Raw genomic sequence first — 16,934 nt, 5'->3', positions numbered from 1 at the left:
GGGTGCCTGGTTGGCTCAGTCAGTTGAGTGTCCGACTTTGGCTCAGGTCGTGATCTCCTGGTTTGTGGGTTCGAACCCCGTGTCAGGCTCTGTGCTGACAGCTCAGAGCCTGGAGCCTGCTTCAGATTCTGTGTCTCCTTCTCTCTCTGCCCCTCCCCAATTTGTACTCTGTCTCTCTATGTCTCTCAAAAAGTAAATAAATGTAAAAAAAATTTTTAATAAAAATAACCATTAAAAAATCTTTAAAAAAATAAAAAAGAGTGAATAAGACATAGCCCCATATTTCCAATGAGGTCTTGGTCTTAAAGACTCAAAAGAAGGAAGGAAGCCAACAATTTTAAGAGGGTGCTATATAGATATAACAGAAATATGCTCAAAATGCTAAGAGCAGAGAAAGGAGCATTTAAATCAGTGTAACAGTAAGTTTGCCAGAGGGATAATGTTTAAGCAGTCTTGTAAAATGAATAAGAATTAGACACGTGGAGTAATGAGGAAGAGTGTGCCGGGCAGAGGAAACAGCATATGCAAGGTAGGGAGATGTGAAAGAACTGGGGTCACCAGAGGATCTGAAAGACAAAGAAAGAACCCTCCATCTCTGTGGAGCATTGGTGGAAGAAGACCCTGGAAGAGAAAGAAGAGGCCAAACCTTGAAGGGCACGTAAGACATGACTGTGTACTACAGGGAGCTTTTGAAGGACTTTAAGAATACAACATCATGCTTATAGTTTCAGAAAGGAAAACATTGCACCAGTGAGGACAATGTCCCAAAGAGAAATAAAGAGAAGGCAATGGAGTCAAAAGATAATTTAGAAAGTATAACTGACAAGAATTGGCTGAATTTAGAATGACTCGGTTTTTGGCTAAAGACACTGACTAGGTGAGTGCTACTCCTAACTAAAAGGAAATAAAGAGGGGCGCCTGGGTGGCGCAATTGGTTAAGCGTCCAACTTCGGCTCAGGTCATGATCTCACGGTTTATGGGTTCAAGCCATGCATTGGGCTCTGTGCTGACAGTTCAGAGCCTGGAGCCTACTTCGTACTCTGTGTTTCCCTCTCTCTCTGCCCCTCTCCTGCTCTCTTTCTCTCTCTCTCTCTCTCTCTCTCTCTCTCTCTCTCAAAAATAAATGAACATTAAAAAAATTGGAAGGAAACAGAGCAAGAGAAGGTTCAGCAGAATGAAATGCTGACTTTGGCTTGAGATGTGAGCTCCATGATGGTAGGAGTCATCTCTTTTGTTCAGGGTCGTGCCTCTCTGCACCTGTTACAGTATGCCTGACTTAGAGTAGGCACCATTAAATATCTGAATAAATAATGACATTTGTTGATTCCGAGGTATGTATGGGACACTCAGATGAATTTTTACTAAGAATTTTGCTACACACCTCTGAAACTCAGGTAAAAGTTCTGGACATATAATTAAACAACCCAAAAGGAGAACAATGGCAACAACTTAAGAAATAGTGACTAAAGGAATGAGGAAATGGAATAGAAGACCATAGGCCAAACAAACAAAACCAAGAGAGAAGCAATGACAGCATAGAGGAGAATGTTATAATAGAAGCCCCAAAAAAGCAAGTATTGAGGAGAAAAGAGTCACCATTATCCAATGCCAAGGAGGAGTCAAGTAACACAAGGATGCTAGACACTTCAGTATATATAGGACCATCCAGCAAGTCTGAAAACCTAGCTGTTACTATTTTACTGTATGTTAATATAATAGCAACAAACTCTTTATCATGTACAGTAACCTGTGTTTCCAAACTTTACGAACACTCTATAGAAATTTTGAGGTCAGTCTTTGCAAGAACATGCTTCAAGGAAGCAATGTCTTGAGAGAGAATGGAGTACATAATAAATGGAGCATGAGAAAGTACAAACATGGAGCCCTTATTATTTGCTCACAATGTTTTGTTAGCAAGGAGGGAGAGAATGAGGGGAGTAGAAAGGGAGATGAAGACTCAAGGCAAGAGTGTGTGGTGTCGTAGTCATGGGACATCAGCCAATGCTCTCTATGTTGGCTTAGCTCCCAACTGTCGCTATACTTACTCATTCTTCACAAAGGCATGCCTGTTGATGGTCTCCACAACATCTCTGAAGAGAATTTTTGAAGTGAGAGTATAACCGTGGTGTACTACTGGCTCTCCATCTGGGCCATCCCAACAGTCAACTGTCAAAAACAGAACTTCACATCAACAACACAAAGTTTCTGGTTTTGCTAATATTGCTGGCAATATCAGACAAACATTATTTTACTATTTGAGATTATGCCTATTATGATGATGACAAAGATGTCAAACGGAGAGATGGGTGTTCTGGCATATTTGTCAGAATAAGGAATTAAAGATAGTAAGTGATTTGTTTCTGAGTACTTACAGTTAACAAAGATGTCACATTCACAAGCAGCCCAGCATTTACCAAGAATGCTCATTAGAAATCGATCTAAATCCAATCAAGAGGCCCAAGGGTAGTGATATTTCTTAACAGGTTGCTCCTCTAATTTCACTTCTTCCTCTTCAGTTTACTAAGGTCTTTTAAGAAGCTGCAGTGGCCCTCCCAAATCGATAACAGGGTTTTTCATTACTCCTCACTTAAACTCATTAGGTTTCTATTACATTTTCATTTTATTAATTCCACAATAGCTCTAAAATAACACTGACTTCCTAAGTTCAAATCCTCAGGCCCTGCCAAGATTCATATCAACATGGGCAAATGATTTAATCATTTAAAGCCTTGCTTTCCTCACCTATGAAAGAAAATCATGGTAGCATTTGCATCATAAGTTTGAGTGATGACTAAGTATAGGTAAAGCTGCTTATAATACTGCATGATACATAGTAATTATGATTGTTGTTGATAATGCTGATATTGTTATATGTATAGACAGCTTCACTGGCTCCCAGCTAGAGAAAGACAACCACTTCCTCACCATCCACCCTTAGAGTTTGTCTTCTTTGTTTTACACTCTACCACCAGACTAGTTTCTCAAAACAATGCTTTCACCACGTTGTTCCTTTGCTCAGAAGCCTACTCAGTGCATAACACAGCATCCAACACATACACAGTAGGTACTCAGTAGACACAGGCTGAATTTATTAATATCCTTATAGCTCCTCCTGCCTGCTTAACCCCAAGGTCCTTATCTCTTGTACTACAGACTGGCTAGCCCTTCACTCAGTCTGTATCCACTTTCGCCCTGGCACACAGCTGGACTACACTGCCCAGCCTTCCCTTCCAGGAGGGTGTGGCATCGAATTGTGGGCAGAAATTATGTGCACCACTTCCAGGTCTGGTCTGTGAAAACTTTCCCTACAAAGCCATCCAGACTTTCTCAGCTTCTGCTATCACTGCAGAAGACATGTGCTGAAGATGGCATGGCCACAAGATGGAAAGAGCCCAGACCCCTAAATCATTGCTTGAAAGACTCACCTGTAAGGAACACCTATTTTGGACTTTACATAAGCAAGAAATAAACTTCCTCTGTTTCAAGGAACAGAGATTTTAGGTTTAATTCTTAAAGGAACCACCGTTGCCTTAATTAATATCCTAGCTTCTGTCTGACAAATCGATCTTATTTTCTCCTACCCCTGAACTCACAGACTTGTTCTTCCGTTACACACGTTTCCTCACATAGGATCCTACCTCCATGATTTTGTGTCTTTCATTTAAGGCCAACCAAAATGCCCTCTTTCACTTTCCGTATCTAAATCCCAGTCAAGGCTAAGCTAGGACCCCCCAAAGAATCCTGCCAGCTCTCGTGACATTGCCCTTCCTTGTGGTAGTCTGGTAGCTCTGGTTGCCAGAGCCGAGAGAAATCAAAAATCTAGACATTACTCCTGTGAATTTTCCCAATTTTTAAATATCAGCAATTAATCTAGTTTTTAAATTACAACATGAGCCAAACATTCTTTGGCTAATGGAATGCCAGTTAAAATTCTGACTTTTAATTAGGGCCAGACATTTCATGACTACACCTGTTCTTTATTTTAGTACCTTCCTCATATGTGTGCTTTGTATACTATGTCAGGAGATGCTATGTTTATTTATTCTAATACTTTCAAATTGTTCACCATAACCATAATGTGATTCGATGGTAAATTTTATGTGTCAACTTTGCTAGACTATGGTGCCCACTTATTTGATCAAGTACCAGTCTAGATGTTGCTGTAAAGATATTTGTCACATGCGATTAACATTTAAATCAATAGATTTTGGGTAAAGTAGATTATGCTCCATGAGGTGGGTGGGCCCCATCAATTAGTTGAAGGTCTGAAGAGTAAAGACTCCCATTTCCTGAAAAAGGAATTCTTCTAAAGACTGTAATGTAAGTCTCCAAACTGCCGGCATGCTATACAGATTTCAGACTAGGAAATCCCCATGATCACGTAAGCGAATTTATTAAAATCATTCTTCCTCTCTCTCATATATAAGAGAGAGATCCCATTAGTTCTGTTCCCTACTACAGTCACCTATATTACAATTAAACATTGGCTATAAATTATCCTTAGGGCAAAAAATGAAAAAGGTAAAAGGAGAAAAAAATTTTCAAGGTTAACACCATAGGAATATAAAAAACAAATTTTAAGAATAAAGATGCCATTGAGAAGATCAAAGGTTTGGAGATACTAGCATGAAGAACTGTATTATTCCTTTGGGCCTGCAAATGAGGTCATATGTATCAAAGACATTTTCTAAGAAGAGAAGCTCCATCCATCTTTTGACATGTACTTGATATTCTTTAATTTGTCTTTGGATATGGGTGTGGAAAGAAGGCAGAGATGTTTCAAAGGTACGTAATTTGATTAATTTATACTGTGATTTAGCCCCCTTGTGGAGGAAAGGCGGCATAACGGTTCCTCATAAATGAACTAATACCCTTTCAAAAAGAATGAATGTAGACAAGGCAATGCTATGCCTTATTTGATTGTCATGTACACATAAAAATAGCTCTTAAACCACATGGATCATGAAATAAGGTGCTCTTTTCCTATTATTTATAAACATAGGCAGGATATCCATAGTCAAGGACAGCTCTTCTAAAAATGTTCACACTTTAGATCTATTTCATCATCTATCCGGTGAATGAGGATAACCACACTCCCAAATGGTACCAGCATCCTAACATGTGGCAATCATAGCCAAGTTCAAATGACAGGGAAGTTTCCTGTAAGAACCAATGCTGTAATGGGAATGCTAGCAAGGTAGAAACCCTCTAACTAATTCCCATGCCCACAAAACTGCCAGTGGCCCATTTTTCAATCACATCACACAGTAGAGCCCCCCGAAAGCACTTGGACAAAGAGGTGGTTAGTTCTGCAGCCTAGACGAGCAGCTAAGATGACAGCTTTTCATAATGGAACTTAAAAGTACTCCATCCTGATAGCACTTCCAGAGATAACAGGAAAGGTTGTAAACCAATTATAGCAGTGATGCAACATCAGTTCCATAATGAGAGTGAAAATCCCCTGGACAGAACATCCATATTTATTAGGCAACTTGGGCTGAAAATCAAGGGAAGGTAAGGCCATGTAAAAAGTGTTCTCAAATTGATTTGCTGACAAGCCCACTTCACCAAAAAAGACTTATTAGTCTTCCCCAATACTCTCTATGTATCTTTACCAAAGACATTCCTACAGCTGTACTAATGGAGATGGAAAACACAACATTATAAAACCAGAAGCTTGAAAGTGGAGAGATTCTTCAGGTCACAATACCATGAAGAACCTGTCCAGAATCATTATTCTCTACCTTGAAGTGCTATCCTTGGCAAAAGCTGCTTCAGAAAAATGTCTGTGGTAACCGAGATTTTCAATCCATGACCTGCTACACTCTATACATCAGGTTCTTTAAATCTTAGCTCCATCTATTTAGGAGTAAAAACAGCTTCATCTGGACCCAAGGTAGATGACATATCACTGGGTATATATACACTGATGTCTCCAGGTCCAAACTTCAGATGCGAACTAAGATCTCGAAAGCACAGCGCTGACAGAAGTTGTTAGGAAAGTACAAAAGATCATGTCATCAAATTCTAAGTCTTTGGGAACATCTAGCTAGACGGTAGTCCTAATCTTGAACCAAGCAAATTCCTTCTTCTCAAGCCAACGTCCCCTCAGTGCTTCACTTCAGTTTTTCTAGCTTTCCTTATGTGACTGATGACTGTCATTTGATCCGTGTTAGGGCTGATCATGCCATTCAAACTTCCTCCTCCAAAAAGCACATAGACTTCCCAGGGAAAAGTGGAGCAGGGGAGTTAAATCAACTTGAGTTAAAACCTCAGGTTGCAAGCTTCCCAGCTATGGAAACTTGAGCCACTTAACCTACTCCAAGATGGGGTATCCTCTTAAGGAGATTATTCTATCCCCCTTAAGGCTGTAAGAATCAAATGAGAATGTATAGAAAGCACTCACTCAGGACCTAACTCACAAAAGGGGCTGAAATCATGGTAGTTCCTTCCTACAGTACATTCAAAGCCAAAGTGATAACCCTAATTTGGAACAGGAAATAGGTCAAGGACAAAGCTGATCAAGTCTCCCAAGCAAAGATAATTCTTGTCCTCAACAAAAACCTTCCAGAAATAGTAGTTTGACTTTCACTGTCCACTTACAGATTATTTCAACAGAAATAACTTCAAGTAAACCAAATACAAGGGGAGGGATTTACTGACATGAACTGGTAAGGGAGATATTTGACAGATTGTGTGTCCTTTAAAATTACACCGTAACTGTATATATCTTCAGCTTGTGTGAATATCTGGAGCAGACAAGCTCCTACTAGAAAAGGAGAGCCAAGTAGCTTCTTTCTATTACTTTGGTGAATGGCAGTTAGGAAGAAAGAAGGGACGTACAAGGGAAGGCCCATATTCAATAACATCTACTGCACACAATTTCTAAACATTCTCATTTTAAAATCAAAAGACACTAAAAAAGGCTAAGACTAAAAATCATTTGTACCTTGCTATAAATTGTCTTAATCAGATAACTTTCCTTCTTAATAGGCAAAACTAAGCTGGAGGATTAGATGTGCTAATTCAGTATAAGGAGTTGATCATGGGAACATGGTTGGGCTTGGGTAGGACACTGATTTTTGACTAAAAAAGCAAAAAAGAGAAGACGAGGTACCTGGAGGACCTGAAAAGCAAAATAAATACCATACGGGACACAGCACTTAACAAAATCGCAAAACTGTCTGGAGTTAACTATCATTTCATGGAGTCACTACAAGTCATTTTCCATACTTGGCCTCCAAGGAAATGTCACCATTTAAGATGATAGGCAACCATCACTGTGAATCCAAAGAGGCTTTTTGCCCAGGGAATCTCTGTGCATGTCAGACATGTAAAACTTCCTGAGTACTGAATGAACAAAGGGTTGAATAATGGCTGAGAGCAGAATGTCATCTCGAGATCTTCTAAAAGGTTTTTCTTTATGTTAATATTTTATAAGCATCTTCATTAGTTGCTTAAGCTACTCAATTGTCAGTCACTCATTGTCAATAGGTGCTCTCTGCATTGACTGCAAAAATGACATCTCTTAAACCATAAATTTCCAGAACACTAAATTTGTAGTGGTTCTAACTGCTCTGTATGTAGACAGTTCCTAATGCCTGTCCAGTTTTAAAATGTTAATTGACCCTGATAACATGTCAGAAACTATATGACAAAGGCCCATCTAGTTACTAGCCTTATCACCCTATTGCTTTATTCATTTCCCCTACACTGTTTCACCAGCCCAGGATGTGCTGTTATCTACTGCTAACTCCCAGCACAACCCCACCAAAAAGTGATTCCCCTTTGTTCCATGGAATCTCCATTCCATCACAAACTCCCTTCTATCATCCTACTCTTTTTGGAATTCTCTTTCAACCTCCTCATCTTAACAATCAGCTTACCTTGGAGGACACTACTTTTCTCCACAGATGTTTTTTAGTGTAAATCACAGACCAAGAGTCATTCTCTAGGGCTTTTTTTTTTTTTTATGTCTAATTTGTTTATTTTTTTAAATATGAAATTTATTGTCAAATTGGTTTCCATACAACACTCAGTGCTCATCCCAACAGGTGCCCTCCTCAGTACCCATCCGGCATCAACCCTCAGTTTGTTCTCAGTTTTTAAGTCTCTTATGTTTTGGCTCCCTCCCTCTCTAACCTTTTTTTTTTTCCTTCCCCTCCCCCATGGTCTTCTGTTAAGTTTCTCAGGATCCACGTAAGAGTGAAAACATATGGTATCTGTCTTTCTCTGTATGACTTATTTCACTTAGCATAACACTCCAGTTCCATCCACGTTGCTACAAAAGGCCATATTTCATTCTTTCTCATTACCACGTAGTATTCCATTGTATATGTAAACCACAATTTCTTTATCCATTCATCAGTTGATGGACATTTAGGCTCTTTCCATAATTTGGATATTGTTGAAAGTGCTGCCATAAACATTGGGTACAAGTGCCCCTATGCATCAGCAGTCCTGTATCCCTTGGGTAAATTCCTAACGGTGCTATTGCTGGGTCACAGGGTAGATCTATTTTTAATTTTTCTCTAGGCCTTTATTGCTATTTTTAAACATTTTTTCTCCTACATCCATTAAGAAAAAAAAATCTCCTTACTTTTGAACCTCACTTTATCCAACTCTACCTTTCTGTAATCTTCCAAGTGTCTTTCCTATAGTATTTTTTTTTTTTTGCATTTAAATATCTGGCTTAGTTTTTAATCTCCAACTGTTAATCTTTAAAATTTTTAACATTTAATCTACCTGTCAACATCCTTTGTGAGGTAAAAGTACAGGTGGGCAACTTACTCCATCTTTTTACTTTTGACCTCTCCAATGCTAACAGTCCCATCCTCACTCTACTTCATTCATGCCCACCCATGACACACCCTGGATACAGTCGTCACCTGTAACTACGTCCAAAAGCCCGCGCTCTGTGATAACAACTCTCTGCTCTTCTTTTGTGTGTGCGTGATGACAACTTTCCCCATATTTCTATTTCTTGGAGTTTTCTAGTTTCCTTACCTCATTAATGGCCCCTTATTCATTTATTTTCCTTTCTTAGACTCACCGACCTACTGACTACTTACTTAAGAGTGCTCACCAACACCTTGAAGATATTTTATATGACCTAGAAATCTAGAGGCATGGATCAATTTTATAATCTATCTTCACTGCTCCTATATCTAATCTGATGGGAGTGAGGTGGAAAGAATCTAAACATGCAGATCTTGTATAACAAACAGACTGTTTTAAGACTGTTTTTGAAACTAGCTAGGAACTTTCCCAGTTTATCTTGTCAACTCCTCTCCCGTTGTTTGTTGATCTTCTTAAGCCTCCAAGCTAACTTCCACTCACTTTACACTTAGTAGATGATGCTCTCATCCCAGACAAAAGACAGGCTATCAGACATGAACCCTTTCAAAATCTGGTCCCCTTATCCCATCTAAAAACAAAACCTGTGTCCTCATTTTCTCTTCTTCCAAGTGTCAAAATCTCCCAAACTTGTATCATCCAGTTTTCTTCTACTGCAGAAAAATGCCAAGTGACTAACCCATAGCAGATTAGCTACCCCCAACTTCTCACTAACATGTCACCAAAACTATCTATCAAAAGACACCAGAGGTATCTGGGTGGCTCAGCTGGTTGAGCATCCAACATCAGCTCAGGACATGATCTCACAGTTTGTGAGTTCTAGCCCCATATCAGGCTTGCTGCTATCAGCCCAGAGCCCGCTTCGGATATTCTGTTCCCTTCTCTCTCTGTCCCTCCCCTAATCCTGCTCCTACCCTCACTCTCAAAAATAAATAAAACATTAAAAAAAATTTTTTTAAGACACCAATAACCTCCTAGCTGTTAAATGCAACCAGATTGGATAATTAATTTTTACCTTATTTTACTTTTCTGTTGCATGGGAAATTTATGACCATTTCATCCCTTAGGACCCAGTGACCATTCTAAGTTAATCCCCATTGGTTAACCTTGCTCTTCCTACATCTAAATGCTGGATCACTTCACTACTCAGGCCTCATTCACTTGTCCACTCATCTCTGTAAGTGATCTTGTACACTTTCATGATCTCAAATATCACATACAAAACTCAGAATTATGGAGTGCCTGGGTGGCTCAGTCAGTTGAGTGTCCAACTCTAGATTTCAGCTCGGGTCATGATACCAGCATTGTGGGATCGAGGCCCATATCAGGCTCCACACTGAGCATGGAGCCTGCTTAAGATTCATTCTCCCTCTCTCTCCCTCTGACCCTCTCCCCAATTGGTGGTCTCGTTCTATAAATAAATAAATAAATACATACATACATACATACATTCATACAGAAATACAAAAGTAAAACACAGAATTAAATTATCTTTATCTTGCCTGGATCTTTCCATTGAGTTCAGATATTATTATCCAACCGACTGATAAAAATGTCCACGTAAATGTTACAAAGTCACTATAAACTCAACTGATGGAAAACTGAACTCGTTAATGCTCTTCCCCCCAGATTTCCCACATAATGTGAGGGCACCATTCATTTACTACAGCTCTCACCCTCATTCTTTACATCCTTTACTTCTTGCATTGGGTCCCGCTGAGTTTACTTCTTTAATATCTACGCAATTGTCTCTCCAACTCACTCGGTCCAGTGAACCCTTCCTTGGAATCACTGTAATAGCCTTCCTACCATTCTCTTTGCTCTATCTAGCTTCACTCTTCTTCCCTGCCACAAACACATATTCTAAAAAACTTGTCCTCCCACACAGTGACCCAAATGATCTTTCTAAACTGCAAGTCTGATCATATCACCATATGTATGAAAACCTTTCAATGAACCCGTTACCAAAAGCTAGAGCTGAAATTTCTCACTACAGCACTCAAATCCTTTACCTCTTTATGACTGACCCAAGTTTATTTTCCCAGCCTACCTATTTCTCATTGCATTTTATTTCACATCTTACTCTTTGTACCAACACTTCTCAATATGTGTATGATTTTCCTGGAGGAATTCTCATGTTGTACTACTGTTTTTAATGGCCACCCAGTCTATAAGATTGTCAGCTCCTTGAAGGCAGAAACTATGTCCTGTATCTGTGTCCTCACAATCAAGACCCCACAAGAAATTTAATAAATGTTGCTGACTGATGAAGTGTCTCAAAAAAAAAAAAAAAAAAAGTTATCCTGAACTATCTTTGTCATTGTTTAAATTAAAAAAAATCTTTCTAGGAAAACTTTCATTTTCATCACAATTTTTTAGCAACTGAAGGTGTGCTTCCTAACTTCTAGTACATCCCTCTCTCTCTCCTCCTGATTGGATAATAAGGAGGATCCAGAGAGCATCATGAGTAAAGAATGACTCTACAATAAGCAGAAAAATGGTTCTGATTAGTGTGAGTACATATTTTAAGTCTCCATCAACACACAGCAGAGCTCAGACGAAACACAAACCTTCCACACAGCGACAGCCCTCTTGTAGCACCCGTGCGTACATGTCCACTTTGGACTGGGAAAGGAGCTGGTCCCCCGTCAGGTATGTGTTATGAGAGGAAGCGATGTAGTAGTTGCACAGAGGCTGATCCATGTCCTGGTACACTTCATGGTGCAATGGATTAAATATGTCACAAGCAGGACTACGCATGAAGTTCGTGAACCCTTTGGAAGAAAGAAAGAGTAAAGTACTTTAGCTTTCAAAGTGTACTTAACTGACTCCATCAGGGACAACAGAGATCAAAGTATGTTCATAGCAGGGCACCTGGGTGGCTCAGTTGGTTAAGCGTCCAACTTTGGCTCAGGTCATGATCTCATGGTTCATGAGTTCGGGCCCCACGTCAGGCTCTGTGCTCAGAGCCTGGAGCCTGCTTCAGATTCTGTGTCTCCCTCTGTCTTTGCCCCTTCCCCACTCATGCTCTATTTCTCTCTCAAAAAATAAACATTAAAAAATCAGTTCAGGCTCTGTGCTGACAGCTCAGAGCCTAGAGCCTGCTTTGGATTCTGGGTCTCCCTCTCTCTCTCTGCTTCTCCCCACTTCACACTCTGTCTCTCTCTTTCTCTCTCAAAAATCAATAAACATTTAAAAAAAATTTTTTTAATTAAAGTATGTTTTAATGATTATCTTACTTACTTACACTCAGGACAGGTACTACGAGGAATACTAAGGCAATGAGAGATTTGATTCAGGTCAAATAGTGTTAAAAACTGAAACATGACTGGGGAATAGCAATGTGAACATAACCTACAGAAAAATAAGTAGGCTTTTCAAGAATTTTGATTGAGTATGAGAGAGGGCTTACTCCAAAGCCATTCAATAGCTACTGAACTCAAGCTAGGATTATGCAGCATGATCTAATGGGTTACTGATGCAGTGTTAAAGCAATTTTTACACAAAGTGATACACTGTGCCACCATCAGTTTGATAAGTTATTCATTTAAAAAACAGTACTGTTAGTGCCATGGGTGAAGTAATAGGTCAAAAGTTAGGCACAGCATAAATTGAGAGTGTGGTTATTTGACTTTGAAATTGGTTTCGGAAGATGCTGCTAATAGCTAGCACATTTGTAACTTTAAAATAATGTTTAAAGATTATGCAGAAATACAGACAACAAAGTGATGGTTGCCAGAGGGGAGGGGGATGAGGGGTTGGACAAAATGGGTGAAGGGGAGAGGGAGGTCCAGGCTTCCAGTTATGGAATTAACAAGTCATAGGAATAAAAGCGCAGCTTAAGGATTAGAGTCAATGATATTGTAATAGCGACGTAATAAGACAGACAGTAGCTACACATAGCATAAGCTATACATTTGTAAAATCACTAAGATATACCCCCAGAACTAGTGTAGCACTGTGTATCAGCTATACTCAAACAAACAATTTTGTAGAAAACCCGATCAGTTTTTCTACAGTTTTTCAAAACATAATACCTAGGTAGAAGAGGCATTCATTAATACATGAATAAATACTTGAATGACCACAAGTACTTAAGTGGAATGACATTCCAATTTATCAGGTTAAATTGCTTCAAGTCTTCAAGAAACTGTATCTGTATCTGTAAATATCCTCTGAGACTCTGGAGAATTTCTTCATGCCTATCTTCATGACAATAATGTAGAAATCATGTTTAATTCCATTTTGGGGGGCCCACCAAGCAAAACATTCATTTCTTGGTAAAGAAAAGGCCCATATTAGTTTCTCTTCTCTAGGTGTTTTAAAATGTTTCTTAATATATATAAGTTTTAAATTATTCCTTTCTTTTAATTACCCTCCACCGCAGGAAGTAAACATGTGGTACCAAAACTCCTTGTCCACACTAAGCCTGAAACCAGTGTGTGTGTGTGGGGGGGGGGGGGGGGCAGGAATCAAAAACAGTAAGATAAACCATGGCTTTGGATGGTCTTGAGGGCAATGTGGGGCCTTGGCGGTCCTTCATTAGATTATTGGTTCTGCCTGAAATTTGTTCTTCTCTTGGGTAGCAGCCTAAAATTTATTTCCCCACATATTTTAAGTATATATAACTTACACATACATGTAGCTATATTCACATTTATGTGCAAGATCCTTGAAGCTACATTCTAAGTATATAACTCTGGGCAAATTACTTAATTTCTTTGAGAGCTTCACTTTCCTCAACTATATAATGAAGTAGTTGTATTAACAAAATTTGTGGCTCCAACAATATCTCCACTGCTACCAACTAGGTAAAAACAAGTTCATTGCCAAGATTTTTAAAGAAACCTGTACTTTCAAAGTCACTAATGTCATAGATTAGTTATTTGAAGACCAAATTTCCTTTTTTGAAATCACCAGGTTGAATCTCTTTCCAAAATTTGCCATTTGAGAGAAGTCCAAATATTTCTTGGCATCTATCACCCACATGGTGGCATCAGGTTGACTTGCTTAGAGTAGAACATGCATATGATCATTGCCAAAGTAAGAGAAATAGCAATAGCATGGCATCTGTTTTATAGGAAAATATGTTGTTTTGTGAGTTTTATTTGAATCACCTGTAATCCATGAATATCTCCTGACTTCTTTTACTAAAAAGTTTGCTAGAATTTAACTTAGCAAACTGAACTGAAAAATGAGAAATTAAGAAATTAGTTATTTTACCTTCTATGCCAAGAACATTTTTCGTCTTATTTTCTTCTGAAACTTCAAATTTCCTTATGATGTCAAGACAATAGTCTGTTGTCACATTGTTCATCTAAACAAAACAAAACATTAGTAGAGTACCTGCAATTCCATGAGATGTTTTCTTCTATGCTAAAAAGGCACATTGCTTAAGTATTCATGATATAGTACAAAGTGATTTAATGAGCATTATTTGAGATTACTAGTGTCATAGCAACTTTATCTTTAGAAAATGATCTGAAACTTACCATGTTACCCTTCAGATTTAATCAGTGAAAACATCCCTTCAAGTAATAGACAAATGTATTCCATGAAGCAAAATTAATAAAATTAAATCAATAATCAGTGCAAATCCACTGTTAAAATCTACTTACTATAAGCTAATAGCTATTTGCAAATTAATGTTTTCTACACAAACACCACAGTTTGCTAATCATAAATACATACAGAAAGAAAATGATCCCCTGACAAAACAGGATGTTCTAGGTAAATCCACTCATGGGTGTACATATCTACAGATCTTTCCACTGAATCACAAGAGCAATCTGCCATGGTGATTCAAGATCACAAAGGTTGGCAAGAGAAAATAAAACCAAAAACCTACATGAAGCAGCTAGCATAACAAAGTACTCTGGAGTTAGATGGCTTTTGTCCCAATTAGCCATCTCATATTATTAACAGCGGGATCTTGAACTAGTCACTTACCTTCTCTGTGGCTACCTTATAAGGTAGTTGTGAAAATGAAATGCATTACTATTAACGTGTGACATCAAAGAAGCAGTGCATGCTATTATTATTGAGGCTTTCTCAAGTTTGCTGCATGAACACACATACTTAGTGTCACTGGGCAAGGTACACTCTTCAGGAATAATTATTAAATAGCAACATGAAGGGTGTGATATTTTGATCAAAATTCCATTGAGTCCCACAGTCTAACAGTGACATTTAAAAATACTAATGAACAGTGATAGAGAAAGCTAATCTTGTGAGCCACTTCTCAATATTTCTCAAATATTCTATTATCTCTTAGGTTTGATGCTTATGTTTTAGTGAAATCTCATTTGTCTAAACAGTTTAAAAAATTTTTTTAAATATTTATTCATTTTTTTGAGAGACAGAGAGCACAAGCAGGGGAGGGGAAGAGAGAAGGGGAGACACAGAATCCAAAGCAGGCTCCAGGCTCTGAGCTGTCAGCACAGAGCCCGACGCGGGGCTTGAACTCATGAAACGCGAGATCATGACCTGGGGTGAAGTTGGACGCCTAACCGACTGAGCCACCCAGGCGCCCCTGTCTAAACAGTTTAAACAGCACTTAAACCTTCTGCAGGGGAACAAAAGCTTTGTTTTGCAGTTGTTGTTGTTGTTTTTTGTTTTTTGTTTTTTTGGTTTTTTGCTGGCTTGAAATAACACAGAATGCTTCCCCTCCCTGCCCCCAAACTAGCTGCACAATGGCTGATGCATCCATTGAGCAAATTTTACAATCCTTCCTACATTCAGAGGCTTATATTACCAGACAACACCAGAAAATACCACAAAATAAATGAAATCATGATACCTGTAAAAACTCTACTGACCTAGTCAGGCTTTAAGCAGCTCATTAATTTGCCTGCTATATACTATCACATGCAATCTAAAAAATAAGTAATTTCTCACAAAATTTTATAAAATTGGGGTGCCTGGTTCTTTCAGTTGGTTAAGCGTCTGACTTCAGCTCAAGTCATGATCTCACAGTTTGTGGGTTGGAGCCCCGCGCCAGACTCTGTGCTGACAGCCCGGAGCCTGGAGCCTGCTTCAGATTCTGTGTCTCCCTCTCTCTCTGTCCCTCCCCTACTTACTTGTTCTCTCTCTTTCTCTCAAAAATAAATAAGTAAACATTTTAAAAAATTGATAAAAAAAATAAAATAAAATTCACGTGCCATGGGAAGCCTGAGTTTACACTGCAATTATTTGGTTTATGAGGCTGTTTGTTCAGAGATGTAGGGGCCTTGTCCTAGACTTAGGTCTACCAGGAGCCCATGTTTGATGTAACAAACATCAAAAATATCATCCTGGGATAAAACTAATTGCAGTTGAGCAGAGAACATGTTATTGCTTCAAGATACAGGCAGAACATGTTAACAAAAAGCATCCTATTCGAGAAGTATTCAGTAAATTGATGAAAATATCAGTAGGCATTCTAGGAAGCTCACAATTCTCTGGGAATTATATAACAATAAATGGGAAATAATCCACTTCCTATCAAAATTCAAGTATTAAGGATTAACTCAGTGAAATACAGTAAAACCCCATAATAATGAGAAATGAAATGTACATGTCAATCAGTTTCCCTCCTTCCCCCAAGTCCTGGTCTAATTTAAATAACTCCCAATAGCAAAATCCGGCATTTCACAAAACTGAATTTTTCGGACCTTACTTAAAAAGCCATTGTGAAATTCTACTGTATGAAAGAAGGTTTGACATAGGTTAATGCTCTTTACTGTTTCTTTCCCCTTTGTTTTGCTCCCTATACCACATAGCTAATAAGGTGAAATGGAAAAGAACTTCTCCCTACTCTACTCCTATTTCTCATGAAGTTTATTTGAAAGTTCTGTTTGCTATCAGTATCTGAGCCACTTGCTGTTTCCAACATGAAGGACTCTTCTTACTATACCAGGCAAGTGGTGCTAAGACTGCTTTAAAAATCCTGGATTTAACAATGATTCTTTACATTTAAATAATGTAGCCAATGCTGTGCAGTTTATAAAGAGCTTTTACACATAAAATCTTAAATAGTTCTTACAACAGTCTCATAAACGTGGTGTTTTTATTCCCATTTTAAAATATGCAAATCTATG

At 38.6% G+C, this 16,934-nt stretch overlaps 1 protein-coding gene across 10 annotated transcripts in view; it reads right to left on the bottom strand.

The window, feature by feature from the left end:
• Nucleotides 1-16,934, bottom strand: part of PLCH1 (phospholipase C eta 1) — a 218,128-nt gene that overhangs the window by 47,385 nt on the left and 153,809 nt on the right. For all 10 annotated transcript variants that reach the window (XM_053903692.1, XM_053903691.1, XM_053903686.1 and 7 more), the window contains 3 exons: nucleotides 14,080-14,173; nucleotides 11,427-11,630; nucleotides 2,046-2,166 (listed from right to left, as the gene is read on the bottom strand). In XM_053903692.1, the coding sequence (XP_053759667.1) occupies nucleotides 2,046-2,166; nucleotides 11,427-11,630; nucleotides 14,080-14,173 (419 nt within the window). The remainder of the gene's footprint in view (nucleotides 1-2,045; nucleotides 2,167-11,426; nucleotides 11,631-14,079; nucleotides 14,174-16,934) is intronic.

The sequence above is a fragment of the Panthera pardus genome, unplaced genomic scaffold (genome assembly GCF_024362965.1).
Source record: "Panthera pardus isolate Hobbes unplaced genomic scaffold, ASM2436296v1 HiC_scaffold_16, whole genome shotgun sequence".
Classification (NCBI taxonomy): Eukaryota; Metazoa; Chordata; class Mammalia; order Carnivora; family Felidae; genus Panthera; species Panthera pardus.
This window is presented reverse-complemented; position numbering and strand designations above follow the sequence as displayed.